Below are 16967 nucleotides of genomic sequence, written 5' to 3'. Positions count from 1 at the left end.
AGACTCTGATGCTGGGAGGGATTGGGGGCAGGAGGAGAAGGGGACGACAGAGGATGAGATGGCTGGATGGCATCACCGACTCGATGGATGTGAGTCTGAGTGAACTCCGGGAGTTGGTGATGGACAGGGAGGCCTGGCGTGCTGTGATTCATGGGGTTGCAAAGAGTCGGACACGACTGAGCAACTGAACTGAACTGAACTGAACATAAAGACACCTCATCTGACTACTGTTAAATCAAATGATAAAATACACATTAAGGACTTAGTATGATGCCAGCACACAGTAAATCCTCACTTAATGTTAAATGTTTTAATAGAATATTTAATGATAAGATTTAAAGATATTAAGACTGTGTTTTGTATGAAATGGGTGTTACAGAAGGCAAACTGGAAAGGTTTAGAAATGACTGGAATACTAGGAAATTGAGTCTACAGAGAAAAAAATACCAAATATTATGAAGATAAAGGTAACAGAGAAGGTAAGATCATTAGAACAACCTAATTTTTGGACAATGACCGACAGTAATTACGAAGTGAAGCACGATGGATCTGGTGGATAAAAGGTAACAACAGCCTGAGCCCCACACACTGCAATTAGAGGAGCTGGTATATGAGTTCTGAAGTTTCACAATCTGAATGCTACAAGTAGGGAGTATTTCCCTGAGTCTGTCTCAGGAAAAGTAGGCCAAACTTTCCCTCTGACAGTTCTAAATTAATATGCTCTCCAGAAGTGCTTTCTCCTCTTTACTACAGGAATATACTTTGCTGATATTCTTTCTCCTATGCATGTATTTATATAGTTTACATATGAATACTCATCTCCCTTTACCTCCCCTCAACTTTTGCCCATATTTTGATTCAATTTAAACGTTTCCATACCCCTTGCGGGCCTTCTTCAGTGGCTCAATGGTAAAGAATCCACCTGCTAATGCAGGACATTTGGGTTCGATCTCTAGGTTGGGAACATTCCTTGGAGAAAGAAGTGGTGATGCACTTCAGTATTTTATTCCACGGACAGAGGAGCCTGGCAGGCTACAATGGGGTTGTAGAGTCAGACATGACTTAGCGACTAAACAACATATCTCTTGGGCCTCCACAAATATCTGCACATTATATACGTATTCTTCACAGTTATTCCACACGCAATCAGTTTAAGTTCACCAAGGGTAAAAACCAAGATGCATATTCTCAAACAGTGTTGAACATACAGTAGTCGTTCAAATGCTTTAGGACAAAAGGTTGGGTAGTTTTTTTCCCAAAGAACTCTACCGCTAACAGTTCAGTTTGTCTTAGTCTTCTAACATGTCTTACTGCTATAACATAAATTAAGGAAAACACAAGATATAATCATACAAAATAGAAATTGGCAAGCTTTTCCCTAAAGAGTTAATAGGATAAATATTTCAGGCTTGTGAACTATACAGTCTCTGTTGAATCTACTTAGCTCTGCCCTTGTAAGAGAAAAAGAAAAAAAGTTAGAATGTGTAAATAAATACAGTATGATTATGTTTCAATAAACCTTTCTAGATAAAGCTCCAGGCAACAGGTTGTCATTAACCAACTTATGTACCATAAGGAAAATGCTCAGAATTTATTACATGATGAAAAGGAAAACACAGCTCAGCAAATTCAAAGAGCTTGAAGACAACTGATGAGAAAATACTATACTATCCTGTGAGAGATATATTGGGACTGTTTAGTTTTTGCAATTGTATGAAATAATAACAAATTAAAACTAGGAAAAGTATGACAGATTCTAAGGTGATCCCCATGATCCTCTTCCCTGGTATGTGCCTTTGTGTAAGCTCTTCTCTTTGAATGTGGGTGGAACCTCTAACCTGCTTTGAACCCAAAGAATATGGCAAAGGTGATGGTGTATCACTTCTGTTACATAAAACTGTAACACCTGTCACACTGAGAGACTGGCTCCCTTACTGGTCTTGAAGAAATAAGATGCCATGTTGTGCGAGTGCCTCTGGCTGACAGCAAGAACTGAATGTGGTCAATCACCCTGGGAGACTGAAACAGATCCATCCTCTGCCAAACCTTCAGTGAACCCAGCCCTGACTCACTCCTAGACTGTCTGCTTGCAGAGGACCCAGAAATTGTGAGATAATAAATGTGCATTCTTTTCAAGCTAGTTAAGTTTCTGTTAATATTGTTACACAGAAATAGGTAACTAACACAGAAGTAGACACACAGGTAGTTGTAATTCACTGTTTAAAAGCATATCACTCATCTCTTATTTCTAGAATGAGAATTACATAATTAATCTAAGAGATGCAAAATAATGCATTCTTAAATGTCACATAACTTGTATCTTTTTTACTGATTTCTATAAATCTCTTTGATGCTTCATATCTGCACATATAGTTCAAGATCCTTTATGTAAAAAGAAGCTGTGTGAACTTTAAATATTTATGTTATGCTTTCACTTTTGATACTTTTCAGGTGTGCCAAATTTATATGTGAACCAGACTGTCAGAAAGCTATCTAAACATAAAACATCTCAAAACCTTTTCCAGTGCTAAAGAATGAAACATGTTTTAATAAAACTCTATATTTGGTTTTCAAAGTACAGGTAGGATTCCCTCAGTTATTCCTCAGAGAATGGCCTTCATATTAATTTTGTTGCATTCCAAAGGTCTAAATGGACCTATCATGGGTTTTCTGGCAGTGCTCACTGTCTCCAGTTTCCTCAGTTACCTTGCTTCTGAAACTGTAAACCCACTTCTCTGTTACCCCCCACACATGTGCATGTACACACTGGTACACATAACTGTCTTGGTATTAGACTATTCACAGCTTATAGTGAAAAGTTATTAATTAATGAAAATCATCTTCATACTGTGGTGGTGGTGGTGGTGGTTTAGTCGCTAAGTCGTATCCGACTCTTGCGACCCCATGGACTATAGCCTGCCAGGCTCCTCTGTCCATAAGATTCTCCAGGCAAGAATACTGGAGTGGGTTGCCAATTCCTTCTCCAGGGGATCTTCCCAACCTAGGAATTGAACCCAGGTCTCCGGTATGGAGCAGGCAGATTCTTTACCAACTGAGCTATAAGGAATTTTCCTTATTTGTAGAATTTAAAACAATCTTTGAGTGACAAGCATACAGTAATGCCCTAAGCTCCTTGCCTCTGACCTTAAATCTTCACACTTGGCTGAGATTTAGACCATTTACCCTTTCTTAAGGCAGAGTTCATCTACTGTATATATTGTACTGACTTGAAAATGGAGAAAAGCAGAAAACCTAGTAGATAAGACTCCTTCTGCTAATCTAATCTTTCAAAGAAATGTAAAAATGCTTTCAAATTTTAAGATTTCTGAGAAACAAAACAAGGTAACATAATAAAACTAAGTTTACTTAAAATTTTTTTTTTAATTTATTTTTAATTGAAGGGAAATTGCATTAGTTTCTACCAAACATCGACCAGTATTGCACTGGTTTCCAGCAAATATCAACATGAATCTAAGTTTACTTAAATTATGCTGCTGCTGCTGCTAAGTCACTTCAGTCGTGTCCGACTCTGTGCGACCCCAGAGACGGCAGCCCACCAGGCTCCCCTGTCCCTGAGATTCTCCAGGCAAGAACACTGGAGTGGGTTGCCATTTCCTTCTCCAGTGCATGAAAGTGAAAAGTGAAAGTGAAGTCGCTCAGTCGTGTCCGACTCCTAGCGACCCATGGACTGCAGCCTACCAGGCTCCTCCGTCCACGGGATTTTCCAGGCAAGAGTACTGGAGTGGGGTGCCATTGCCTTCTCCTACTTAAATTATAGATATCTTTAAAAATCTTATACACTGAGAAAATGATAGTAGTGCAAAAACAATAATGAGATGATTCAGAATATTAGCTTTATGGAAAGACTAGACTCTACAAAGGGGGACTTTGCTTTATACTTGCTGTACTGTTTTGTTCAATTATTAATTCAATAAATAGTTATTGAATACCTAGTATAATACTCGGTGAACTGATTCTTCATCATAGATAGACTTTAAAAAAAAATCTGTCACTGTACTTTAGTTATTCTGAGTTTTCCATTATTACTTATTATTAAAAAAAAAAAATCTCAGTTAGATCACCAGCTTCATTAGCCATGTGTTGTTTTCAAGTAACTGCCAATGTCACCACTAAGCTTTCTGCCACTGTACAACCAGTATCCCCTTTCTCCAGCTTTCAGTAACACGCATCTTCTTCCTTTTCATTCTCATTGGCAGTGTCCTCAAACTACAGATTTCTACTAACAATCTGTTTATAGTGACTCAAGTCTCTAATACACTCCTCGAAATCCTTGTAGCCTTTGCCTACTGCCTGGTTTGAAAGCCACTACCATATATTCATTTTGTTTGTTATGGATGCACTCACTCTTAAAACACCAGAATCTGTTACAAAATAACATCTCCAATGTTTGCAGAAGATGTTCAGTTCAGTCGCTCAGTCGTGTCCGACTCTTTGCGACCCCATGAATCACAGCACGCCAGGCCTCCCTGTCCATCACCAACTCCAGGAGTTCACTCAAACTCATGTCCATCGAGTCGGTGAGGCCATCCAGCCATCTCATCCTCTGTCGTCCCCTTCTCCTCCTGCCCCCAATCCCTCCCAGCATCAGAGTCTTTTCCAATGAGTCAACTCTTCACATGAGGTGGCCAAAGTACTGGACTTTCAGCTTTAGCATCATTCCTTCCAAAGAAATCCCAGGACTGATCTCCTTTAGAATGGACTGGTTGGATCTCCTTGCAGTCCAAGGGACTCTCAAGAGTCTTCTCCAAACACCACAGTTCAAAAGCATTGATTCTTCGGTGCTCAACTTTCTGCACAGTCCAACTCTCACATCCATACATGACCACTGGAAAAACCATAGCCTTGACTAGATGAACCTTTTTTGGCAAAGTAATGTCTCTGCTTTTCAATATGCTATCTAGGTTGGTCATAACTTTCCTTCCAAGGAGTAAGCGTCTTTTAATTTCATGGCTGCAGTCACCATCTGCAGTTATTTGGAGCCCCCAAAAATAAAGTCTGACACTGTTTCCACCATTTCCCCATCTATTTCCAATGAAGTGGTGGGACCAGATGCCATGATCTTCGTTTTCTGAATGTTGAGCTTTAAGCCAACTTTTTCACTCTCCTCTTTCACCTTCATCAAGAGGCTCTTTAGTTCCTCTTCACTTTCTGCCATAAGGGTGGTGTCATCTGCGTATCTGAGGTGATTGATATTTCTCCCGGCCATCTTGATTCCAGCTTGTGCTTCTTCCAGTCCAGCGTTTCTCATGATATACTCTGCATATAAGTTAAATAAGCAGGGTGACAGTATACAGCCTTGACGTACTCCTTTTCCTATTTGGAACCAGTCTGTTGTTCCATGTCCAGTTCTAACCATTGCTTCCTGACCTACATATAGGTTTCTCAAGAGGCAGGTCAGGTGGTCTGGTATTCCCATCTCTTTCAGAATTTTCCACAGTTTATTGTGATCCACACAGTCAAAGGCTTTGGCATAGTCAATAAAGCAGAAATATATGTTTTTCTGGAACTCTCTTGCTTTTCAAATTTGCTGGCATATCGAGTGCAGCACTTTCACTGCAGAAGATGACTGCCTACTTAACATTCAAGTGAATCTATAAATAATTCAAAAGGTGCTGGTTGTAAGATTGATATACAAAAATCAACAGGAATTCCTTGTACAATTACAACCAACCATAAAATATATTAACTGGAAACATATCGTATTAACTTATAATTATTCGCTTTACTTATATCTCTTCCTTAGGGAAAGAGAATAACTCATTTATATTTCTAACCCCAGAATGTAGCATGCAAGTGGGTGTTCAATGGAAACTGTTTGAATGATTATCAATCATCACTGGATTTTAGTATCATTCACACATGTTTTCCCTGGAGAAAAGGATAAAAATTCACTTGCATATTTTTTAAACCACTACAATAACTCACTATATTTTTGTACATTAAAGAGAAAATTTCCGGTTCAAATCAAGAAATGCAATTCTCCACTTTTCACTTATCTGGACTGATAGAGATTAAAATCCTTGATAATGTACAACATTGTTAAGGGTGAAGGTAACCTAGTTATAACAGCTGACTCAAGTATCAGGTAGTATAACCTCTTGGGAGAGCAATCTAGTAACTAATACAATTTCACATGTTTCTCTTAAGCAAGCCTATATTTTAGAACTTATTCTATAGATACTTATACATACATGCAAACCTTACATATGTAACATTTGTACAATAGGATTGTTTGTAACAGAAGATAATGAGTTAACCTTATCAGTAGAGAAAAATTTAAGAAAATTATGGCACATCCATACAATGAATTCCTATTCAGTTGTCAAGAAGAATGACGGATACTTATAAGAATGCACATGGACTGATTTCTAAAATATCAGTTCAGTCCAGCTGCTCGGTCACATACAACTCTTTGCAACCCCATGGACTGCATCACACCAGGCTTGCCTGTCCATCACCAACTCCCGGAGTTTACTCAAATTCATGTCCTTTGAGTCAGTGATGCCACGCAACCATCTCATCCCCTTCTCCTCCTGCCTTCAATCCTTGCCAGCATCAGGGTCTTTTCAGTGAGACAGTTCTTCACATCAGGTGGCCAAAGTACTGGAGTTTCAGCTTCAACATCAGTCCTTCCAATGAACACCCAGAACTGATCTCCTTTAGGATGGACTGGTTGGATCTCCTTGCAGTCCAAGGGACTCTCAAGAGTCTTCTCCAACAACAGTTCAAAAGCATCAATTCTTCGGTGCTCAGCTTTCTTTATAGTCCAACTCTCACATCTGTACATGACTACTGGAAAAACCACAGCTTTGACTAGACAGACCTTTGTTGGCAAAGTAATGTCTCTGCTTTTAATATGCTGTCAAGGTTGGTCATAGCTTTTCTTCCAAGGAGCAAGCACCTTTTAATTTCATGGCTGCAGTCACGATCTGTGGTGATTTTGGAGCCCAAGAAAATAAAGTCTGTCACTGTTTCCATTGTTTCCCCATCTCTTTGCCATGAAGTGATGGGATTGGATGTCATGATCTTTGTTTTTCTGAATGTTGAGTTTTAAGCCAGCTTTTTCACTCTCTTCTTTCACTTTCATCAAGAGGCTCTTCAGTTCCTCTTTGCTTTTTGCTATAAGGGTGGTGTCATCTGCATATTTGAGGTTATTGATATTTCTCCCGGCAATCTTGATTCCAGCTTGTGGTTCATTCAGCCTGGCATTTCACATGATGTACTCTACATACAAGTTAAATAGCAGGGTGACATTATATAGCCTTGACATACTCCTTTCCCGATTTGGAACCAGTCTGTTGTTCCCTGTCTGGTTCTAACTGTTGCTTCTTGACCTGCATACAAATATCTTAGGAGTCAGGTAAGGTGGTCTAGTATTTCCATCTCTTTAAGAATTTTCCAGTTTGTTGTGATCCACACAGTCAAAGGCTTTGGCATAGTCCATAAAGCAAAAGTAGATGTTTCTCTGGAACTCTCATGCTTTTTTCATGATCCAACAGATGTTGGAAATTTGATCTCTGGTCCCTCTGCCTTTTCTAAATCCAGCTTGAACATGCCGAAATTCTCTGTTCACATACTGTTGAAGCTTGGCTTGGAGAATTTTGAGCATTACTTTGCTAGCATGTGAGATGAGTGCAATTGAGTGGTAGTTTGAGCATTCTTTGGCATTGCCTTTGAGATAGGAATGTAGACTGACATTTTCCAGTCCTGTGGCCACTGCTGAGTTTTCCAAATTTACTGGCATATTGAATGCAGCACATTCACAGCATCATCTTTCAGGATCTGAAATAGCTCAGCTGGAATTCCATCATCTCCACTAGCTTTGTTTGTAGTGATGCTTCCTAAGGCCCACTTGACTTCACACTCCAGGATGTCTGTCATACCATCGTGATTATCTGGCTTATCAAGAGCTTTTTTGTATACTTCTGTGTATCCTTGCCACCTTTTCTTAATATCTTCTGCTTCTGTTAGGTCCATACCATTTCTGTCCTTTATTGTGCCCATCTTTGCATGAGATGTTCCCTTGGTATCTGTAACTTTCTTCAAGAGATCTCTAGTCTTTCCCATTCTATTGTTTTCCTCTATGTCTTTACATTGATCACTGAGAAAGGCTTTCTCATCTCTCCTTGCTATTCTTTGGAACTCTGCATTCAAATGGGTATATCTTTCCTTTTCTCCTTTTCCTTTCAGTTCTCTTCTTTTCTCAGCTATTGGTAAGGCCTTCTCAGACAACCATTTTGCATTTTTGGGTTTCTTTTTCTTGGGGATGGTCTTGATCACTGCCTCCTGTACAATGTCACGAAACTCCGTGTGTAGTTCTTCAGGCACTCTATCAAACTAATCCCTTGAATCTATTTGTCACTTCCACTGTATTATCATAAGGGATTTGATTTAGGTCATGTCTGAATGGTCTAACAGTTTTCCCTACTTTCTTTAATTTCAGTCTGAATTTTACAATAAGGCGTTGAAGATATGAGCCACAGTCAGCTCGTAGTCTTGTTTTTACTGAGTGTATAGAGCTTCTCCATCTTTAGCTGCAAAGAATACAATCAATCTGATTTTGGTACTGACCATTGGTCATGTTCATGTGTCATCATGATGTCATCTCTTGTGTTGGTGGAAGAGGGTGTTTGCTATGACCAGTGTGTTCTCTTGGCTAAACTCTGTTAGACTTTGTCCTGCTTCATTTTCTACTCTAAGGACAAATATGCCTGTTACTCCAGGTATATCCTGACTTCCTATGTTTGGATTCCAGTCTCCTATGATGAAAAGGATATCTATTTTTGGTGTTAGCTCTAGAAGGTCTTGTAGGTCCTCATAGAACCGTCAACTTCAGCTTCTTCAACATTAGTGGTTGTTCATAGTCCTGGATTACTATGATACTGAATGATTTGCCTAGGAAAAGGACTGAGATTATTCTGTCATTTTTGACACTGCACTCTCTCTTGTTGACTATGAGGGCTACTCCATTTCTTCTAAGGGATTCTTGCCCACAGTAGTAGATAAAACCTTTATCTAAATTCACCCATTCCAGTCCAATTAGTTCATTGAATTCTAAAACGCTGATGTTCACTCTTGCCATCTTCTGTTTGACCACTCATAATTTACCTTGATTCATGGACCTAACATTCCAGGTTCCTATGCAATATTGTTCTTTACAGCATTGGACTTTACTTCCATCACCAGTCACTCCAGAACAGTGTGTTTTTTCCACTTTGGCTCCACCTCTTCATTCTTTCTGGAGTTACTTCTCTACTCTTCTCCAGTAGCATATGGAGCCCCTACCAACCTGGGGAGTTCATCTTTCAGTGTCGTATCTATTTGCCTTTTCATACTGATCATGGGGTTCCCAAGGCAAGAATACTGAAGTGGTTTGCCATTTCATTCTCCAGTGGACCACGTTTGTTTTTTTTTTTTTCCTAACATATATTTAGTAGAAAGAGCAAGGTGCTGAATGCCTCCATGTATATTACTTAGGTAGAAATATTTGAGTTTCCACCACTTCTAGAATTAAGCATAGGTCATACTAAATTCAGCCTTCCCAGGTGGCTCAGTGGTCAAGAATCTGCCTTCCCATGCAGAAGTCACAGCAGATGTGGGCTTGATCCCTGGGTAGTGAAGATACCCTGGAGGAAACAGGAACCCACCCCAGTATTCTTGCTAGAATAATCCCATGGACAGCCTAGCCCGGTGGGCTACAGTCAATGCAGGTCACAAAGAGTTGGACATGACTGAACACACGTGCATGTATACTAAATCTGGCATATATTCAGTTCTGTGCACAAAAAGAATGCTAGAGCAGAAGGTGTGACAAGAGAATAACCAGGAGAATGAGCAGTGTGACAACCACAATGCATAAAATCCATTTTAAGAAACTATGTCTATTTAGTCTGGAGAAGATTTGAGGTGATTAAATTGTTATTTTAAAATATTTTAAGTGTCAGGTGAAAGAGTATTAGAGGACAAAAAACTAGGAACAACAAACTCATCACAGGCATACAAATTAAACATTAAGATAAAGAACTTTCTAGTGAATCATACATTTTCAAATAACAAAGGTTTGCCTGGTGAAGTAGTGAGCCCTTTAAAGTAGATAAAGTCAAAGTGAAGTCGTTCAGTTGTGTCCAGCTCGTTTGAGATGCCATGGTCTGTAGCCAGGCTCTTCCATCCTTGGGATTTTCCAGACAAGAACACTGGAGTGGGTTGCCATTTCCTTCTCCAGGGAATCTTCCCGACCCAGGTATCCAACCTGAGTCTGCCACATTGCAGGCAGATTCTTTACTGTCTGAACCACCAGGGAAGGCTGTTAAACTAGATCATCTGTACTTAAATGGTGTTTGGTATCTGAAAAGTGTTTCATGGCCAGGTGGGAACCTGGATAACGTAACTGTCAAGATTTATTTCAATTTCGACATTCTGTGATCTAAACGTAAAAGAAAGGTAAATTGGGTTATGTATGTATTTTTAAGTAAGACGTATGGAAGGTTTAAAGATGAACAAAAATGTGATTTATCCTTGTCATTTTTCTCTGAATAAGAAGACAAGGTAAAAATCTGTGATATATACAATGGGCTTATGTGTACATCCAATTATCAAATAAATCACTGTAACAATCCCACTCTAAATACTGAGATTCCCCCAAAAAATCTATTGGCATTATTTTCATCTTTTTAAAACAAATGGAAGACAAGGCACTGTGAACACTTTTTAATTACAAGAGCTATATTTTCACATGTATTTTTCTAAATCAGTAAATTAAACATAAGGCAATTCCTCTTTAATTTACCTTAACTCTTGAAGAGTGTTATAGAATTAATCTCAGAACAGACAAACCCATAAAATCATTACGCACAACATAAAACTATGATTGGGAAGAGCAAAGTATGTATGCTATACTAACCAATTAGAAGAACTGTTCCAACGGCCAAACCTCCACCTGGAAATGAAACAAAATGAAGAACAAATTAATCTACCTTTTCATATTATCTTTAGCATAAAAGTTAGGCATTATCAAGGACAGGTACTTCAGTAACTTCAAAACTGTAGTTGAGAACAACATTTTAATTACCTTTGCAATACTTGGCTTAAGGTGCTATTATGAAATAATTACATACTATATGTAATTATACACTACACATTACAATTACTTTCATAATATACTGTACTATCCTCCTTTCTCCTGTGATAGGACCATGCAGCATTCAACACAGCCGGCTAAGCATTCCTTTAATGTTATATTTAGCACTTCTTAATAAATTAGCTCAATAGCTGAGACCCAAACATGCACAGGAACTTAACTACAACAAAAGTACAACACAGAAAGAAAGGTTATTACAACAGAAATTCCATTTTAATTTTTATTCTCAAATTTAACATACCTTGGAGAAAAAAACCTGACAGTTAAAACGAATTCTTTTCCGATTATTATTAACACACACAAAATCTGAACACACTCTAAATATATTTAGAAATGCTATTATATTTGAATTAGGGTAATATGATCATAAATATATAACTGAAATAGAGCTTTATTAAAAATCAATTTAAAATCAAGTTTTAAGAAACTAGAACATCAGAAAGATAGACATTCAACCACTTGACAACTGATACTTTGTTTGTAAAACCATTTGTGCAAATGCTAACAAGTTCACTTAAAAATTTAAAAATGTATACACAAAGAATCAAATGAATTTAAAGTATAATTAATTTAAAAAGAAACTAAAAATTGTTGGACAACTGAAGACAATATTACTAGCGTTTTTTGTTTACAAAATTGCGAAACATTTAAAATATAATAAAGAATCTCTTCCCTAAAAGTTTTATAGTGACAAACAATACATAGAAAAACTTAGTATGAACAGTTCATGACTGTTTATTTTTTGCCTTGCAAATAAGCATAAATAACTGCTATGTTTCAAAGAATCTGAAATTTGTTAAGCTGCCTGCACACTTAATACAATCCAACATTTGAGGACTTTATGACTACAAACAGAGCATTCAAAATTGTTAGAAAACAATTTTTAAAAGGAACAAATACATTTACATATTTTAAATGGTCATGTTATAGAATTAAGTATGTATTTTAACTTCACATTGAGATAATGAGATAATTCCTTCATTTTAGCATTTAAAGCCATACCAGACTATACAGGATAACTCCAAATGTTGGTTAAACTAAAAGTTTAACATAAACTGAAATATATGTGATGATAACAACCATAAAAGATGAGAGCAAAAAGGTTCTCTTTGGGAGAAGAGTAAATATTTAGTTTTACAGTTTGTGCTACATATAGACCAATATTAATTTTTTAATCCATTTTAAATATTTTAAATCATACTTCCCAACTCTTCACTATTTTTCCTCACATGTAAGAATATTTAGCTAGCAATTATCATTTTGTGTATTTGAGATGAAATAATACAGGCACATAACAATATTCCAAGTTTCTAGTCTAGTCTACTATAAAAAAAATTAGCTGTTTTTTTCCATAACTTAATCTTTATAGGAAGGATTTAGATTTGTTATCTAAACTTCTTTGGGTCTATAGTCATGTCTTCTCAAATTAGGAATTTATATAAGGCCTCCAAGTGGAATATTTAGAGAAGTAGATATTTTTTGTGAATGATATTCACAGTGAAATAACGAGAACTGATCAAGAAATACTTCTCCAATTGAATGATATGATATCTTGCTCAGGTGTCTTGCCCAAAGAAGTACAGTAAGAGCTACTCTCACCATTCTGGCAATTATTTTCTGATTAGAAACAATCAATACATGATACAGGAAATAGCTTATTTGATAAATGTATTATCAGTATTAATTGTATTACTATATTAACAGTAAACAGCAAATCAGACTATACTATGAAGGTAGTTTTCCGCTTGAGTTGAACAATCCACTGTTTCTGGTAATTCAGGAAACAAAAGTTTTAAATATCACATATACTAAAATTATATATGGAAAATTTTTATGTTTGGAAAATGTAAACATTACTTAAAACAAGATAATATGAGGACATTTTAATAATTTTTATCAGCCAAATTAATATTCTATTGGGCTTCTCTTACAAAAAGGCAACTTACTTTTTTTCTAACGGGCTATATTATATAAATTCACTAGACTCAAATTTGAATTGGCCCTAGTAAAGCTGGTCATTTGGAAGGTCAGTCATGGGAAATAAGAAGAAGCCACCTTATTATTTATAAATCAAACTTTTATTCTATGTATATGAGGTAAAGTGATTTTGACATGACCATACACACCAGCATATAGCTGTAAAGTTCCTATATTCTTCCAAACTTCATTTTACTGTGTGTAAGACCACATTTCCCCAAATACTCTGTATAAGGTATTGTGAAATATCTCACTTAATATACTGAGATTCTAGCTATATTTTAAACTAGAGGAAATTTTAATAAGTTAGCAGTCATTCTCCCTACTCAAAATTGAAAAGCTTAACCAGCTAAACACAAGATGCTTGACATGATATATTCAACAAAAGTTAGCTTTCAATACGTTTTTAAATTCAGCAATTCATTAGCAATTTCAAGAGCAGCACAGATTTCACACTAATAGTTCCTAATTAAAACAGAAATATCATTTCCCAATAGTACATTAAAATGTCTGACAGGTAAGTAACAGCGTAAGTAAGAACTTGTCTTAGGAATTCATATAAGGCCTCCAAGTGGAATACTCAGAGAAATAAATGCTTTTTGTGAATGATATTCATAGCAAAATAATGAGAACAGATCAAGAAATAGTTTCCCAATTAAGTATGATACACTGCGCAGGTGGACACACACACAAAGAAGTCAAAAATGGTCTTGTTCAATGCCTCGTCTTCCCTTTAATCATATCAGATAAACCGCCAATATTCTAGGTCACTAAAAAAGTAAATTTTTGGTTTTACCTCTAGACCACTTTAAGAAGTATATTTAAGCTCATCCCCAGCTTACTAAAAAAATATGGGAGAATATTTTATCAACTCGTAAGTTTACACAAGTCTGAAAGCTTGAAAATACTTTTCAAGTGATGTCTTAAAGTATAAAATTCATCAAGCTTTTATATTTTAAAAAAGTGACAGTATTTTGTCTTAAAACTAGAAAAAATATAAAAGCTTAAGAAACACTAGAAGATTTAAGATTTTAAGTGTCAATATCTATTTTTTAACTTTTTTAAATATGAAGGAAAGATTTTTTTAAAAAAAATCACGTGAATAGTTAGACAATGATATATTAATTTAAAGGGAGAAAATTCAATCCCTACACAGTTCCCAAAACAAATCTCTAATTAAGCTATACATTTAGGGTAAACAAGGTCAAATTAATATATTAGAATATGAAGGTCCATAAGTGATATCTTGTTTTACAATAAGGGCAACTCCTTTTTCAAAGTTAAAAGTTTAAGTAAAAGGGAAGAGAAATAAAAATTAGGAAAGAGAAGTCTTTCATCCTAGTTCTTTTCAATGCTCTCTATAAATCAGTAGTTTTGCTTAAAATTATAGAAGCAAAACAGGCATCTTAAAGCCACTGAAGGGAAAATGCAATGTAACAGCCATATCCTTCATTCATAGCAATATCCTTAACTACCTAATTAATGCCACACTTCAAATTAAGTTGCAGTTATATGATTAACAAGTCTACTTTTTATAGGTAAGAAACATCCTAACAACTCTTGGTTATCAGTTATTGGCTTGGCAAACATGGGAATCAAAACAGAAAAGCCATCAACAATGAGAATGGCTCTGCTGATTAAATTTTATGAAACAATTTTGCAAAGGAATGAATGGCATTTGCTTTAAATGTACAGGTATCAATTGTTAAAATATCACAACCGGGATTATACTAAATAAACAGCCCAAGCTTAATGTATATCATCCCATACTCCAGATTAAGATGTGTGTGTGCTTAGTGGTATTCAACTCTTTGAGACTCCATAGCCTGTAGCCCAATAGACTCTTCTGTCCATGGGATTCTCCTGGCAAGAATATTGGTGTGGGTTGCCATTTCCTTCTCCAGAGGATCTTCCCAATCCAGGGATCGAACACGCTTCTCCTGTGTCTCCGGCATTACGGGTGGATACTTTACCCGCTGAGTTATCAGGGAAGCCAGATTAAAATCTAGAGGAGGAAAGGACTATGCCCACCAGTATTTACTTTTTCAAGGCAATGTTGAAAATGGTAGCTACCCTCAAGCTTCTTCAGGGCAGTCTTCCTGGATTATTATTTACCCCAATTCCTATTTCCACTCACTCGTCTGTCAAAATTTAATAAATTCTGAACACCACAGAGTTTAATCCAGTTAAAACCGAGAAGTCATCTGTCCTTCAAATATCTTTTTGAAGGATGAGCCTGGGAGATAATTTCTCTATGTTAGTCAATATGGTCCTAAAATCAACTATTTTATATTCAAGGAAAAGAGAAATTCTGCCAGAATCTTTTATCTACTATATAACCTCCTTGGAAATTCTTGGAAGAAGAAAAATGAAGTATTTACACACAGTGTCCTCAAATAACAACATAAATGTTCTGGAAAGGGACAGTTGAGAAACTGAGTTAGGAAATCCCAGAATGTAAATTAGTCAACTTGGGAAATATAAATTGATATCCAACAATAAAATAAAGAATAAAAGTATTTAATACAATTAGATCATGAAAGTTAAGACGCAGTAATAGAAACGTCTCAAATTTATAAAACACTTTGGAGTAAGCAATGGAAATATTAGTATATCGTCAAATAACTAACATTCAATTCGTCTATTTTATGCCTTTCAAATATATTTTGCATCTACTCTTAAAATTACAATAATGTCACAATGGCAGTAGTAAAATATCACTGCAGTGTATGTCAGCAACAATGCAATATTTACTTGTTAAGCAGTAACTACAGAATATATTTAGGCAACAACAATGTCACAGTATAATTTCATCATTCTGATGTCACAGCATCCTATTATCATTACATTTTATCACTCTAAGATTATATTAGACTTGTCACAATCTTGAGTCAGATAACATTTCAGAACCACAGTATAATCTGAATTGCTTTTACTTTTATGTATACACATTAGCAGCCAAATGTTTCACTTTCAAACAATGGTTTAATGATTAACACATGTATAGGGTTTGCTCCAAAGGGCCACAGAAAATAGAAAATCAAAATATAAAAATGCCATTAGGAAGTTAACAACTAAAATATTTCTGGACATTTTATTATTCCAAATGTAGTAACTCCTATTATAAGAATGTCTTCAACTTCTGTGCAATTGAGAATTAACTGTATATGTGCAAAATATATTTCAAAATATCCCCAAACTGATACTTACTTCAATCATTTTAATGAACACTAATTTTTAGCATAAGCTGGTTAGAGTCAAATAAATAGATTCCCCAACTTCAAGCAAATCTGAAGAAATTTAAAATTACAGTTCAAGTTTATATCACTGTAAAAAAAACACAAGGAAGGTGCTTTCGGTCACCTTTCTGGTGGGTGCTTTAAGAGGCTACACAGTTAAATCTTTAGGCTTAGAGTCAATAAATGGTTAAAACACCTGAAAAGAGTTCTCAAAAATTGGAAGCAATTGCAGCATAGTGCAGAGCATTAAATGTGGAGCCTGAAGATCAGCCAGACCGTCACTAGTTTTGTGACTCTATTCATGTCAGTTAATCGCCGAGTCTGATTTTAGAGCTCAAATACATAATTCCATCCTACATGTTTCATAATCTGTGCACGCTTTTTCCTACACATTATTTTTCTTTAAACCAAGAACTTATTTAGAATCTATAAGCACCAGGTACTGTGCTAGTTACATTTTGTTATTCTAATGAGGAACTGAAGATGTAATGTTAGAATATGTGACCTTTTTGTTTGGAGAGTTTCAGGATCAGTGAATGAAGTTACATATTTCCATTGAGTTACCAAAAAAAAAAAAAAATATATATATATGT

At 36.1% G+C, this 16967-nt stretch overlaps 1 protein-coding gene across 1 annotated transcript in view; it reads right to left on the bottom strand.

The window, feature by feature from the left end:
• Nucleotides 1–16967, bottom strand: part of ELP4 (elongator acetyltransferase complex subunit 4) — a 258523-nt gene that overhangs the window by 239877 nt on the left and 1679 nt on the right. Inside the window, exon 2 of the mRNA XM_010831809.1 lies at nucleotides 10922–10957. Within this exon, the coding sequence (XP_010830111.1) occupies nucleotides 10922–10957 (36 nt within the window). The remainder of the gene's footprint in view (nucleotides 1–10921; nucleotides 10958–16967) is intronic.

This window comes from Bison bison, unplaced genomic scaffold, assembly GCF_000754665.1.
Source record: "Bison bison bison isolate TAMUID 2011002044 unplaced genomic scaffold, Bison_UMD1.0 scf7180017864531, whole genome shotgun sequence".
In the NCBI taxonomy this organism is placed as follows: Eukaryota; Metazoa; Chordata; class Mammalia; order Artiodactyla; family Bovidae; genus Bison; species Bison bison.
The sequence above is the reverse complement of the archived record's forward strand: the minus strand, read 5'-3'. Positions and strand labels throughout refer to the sequence as shown.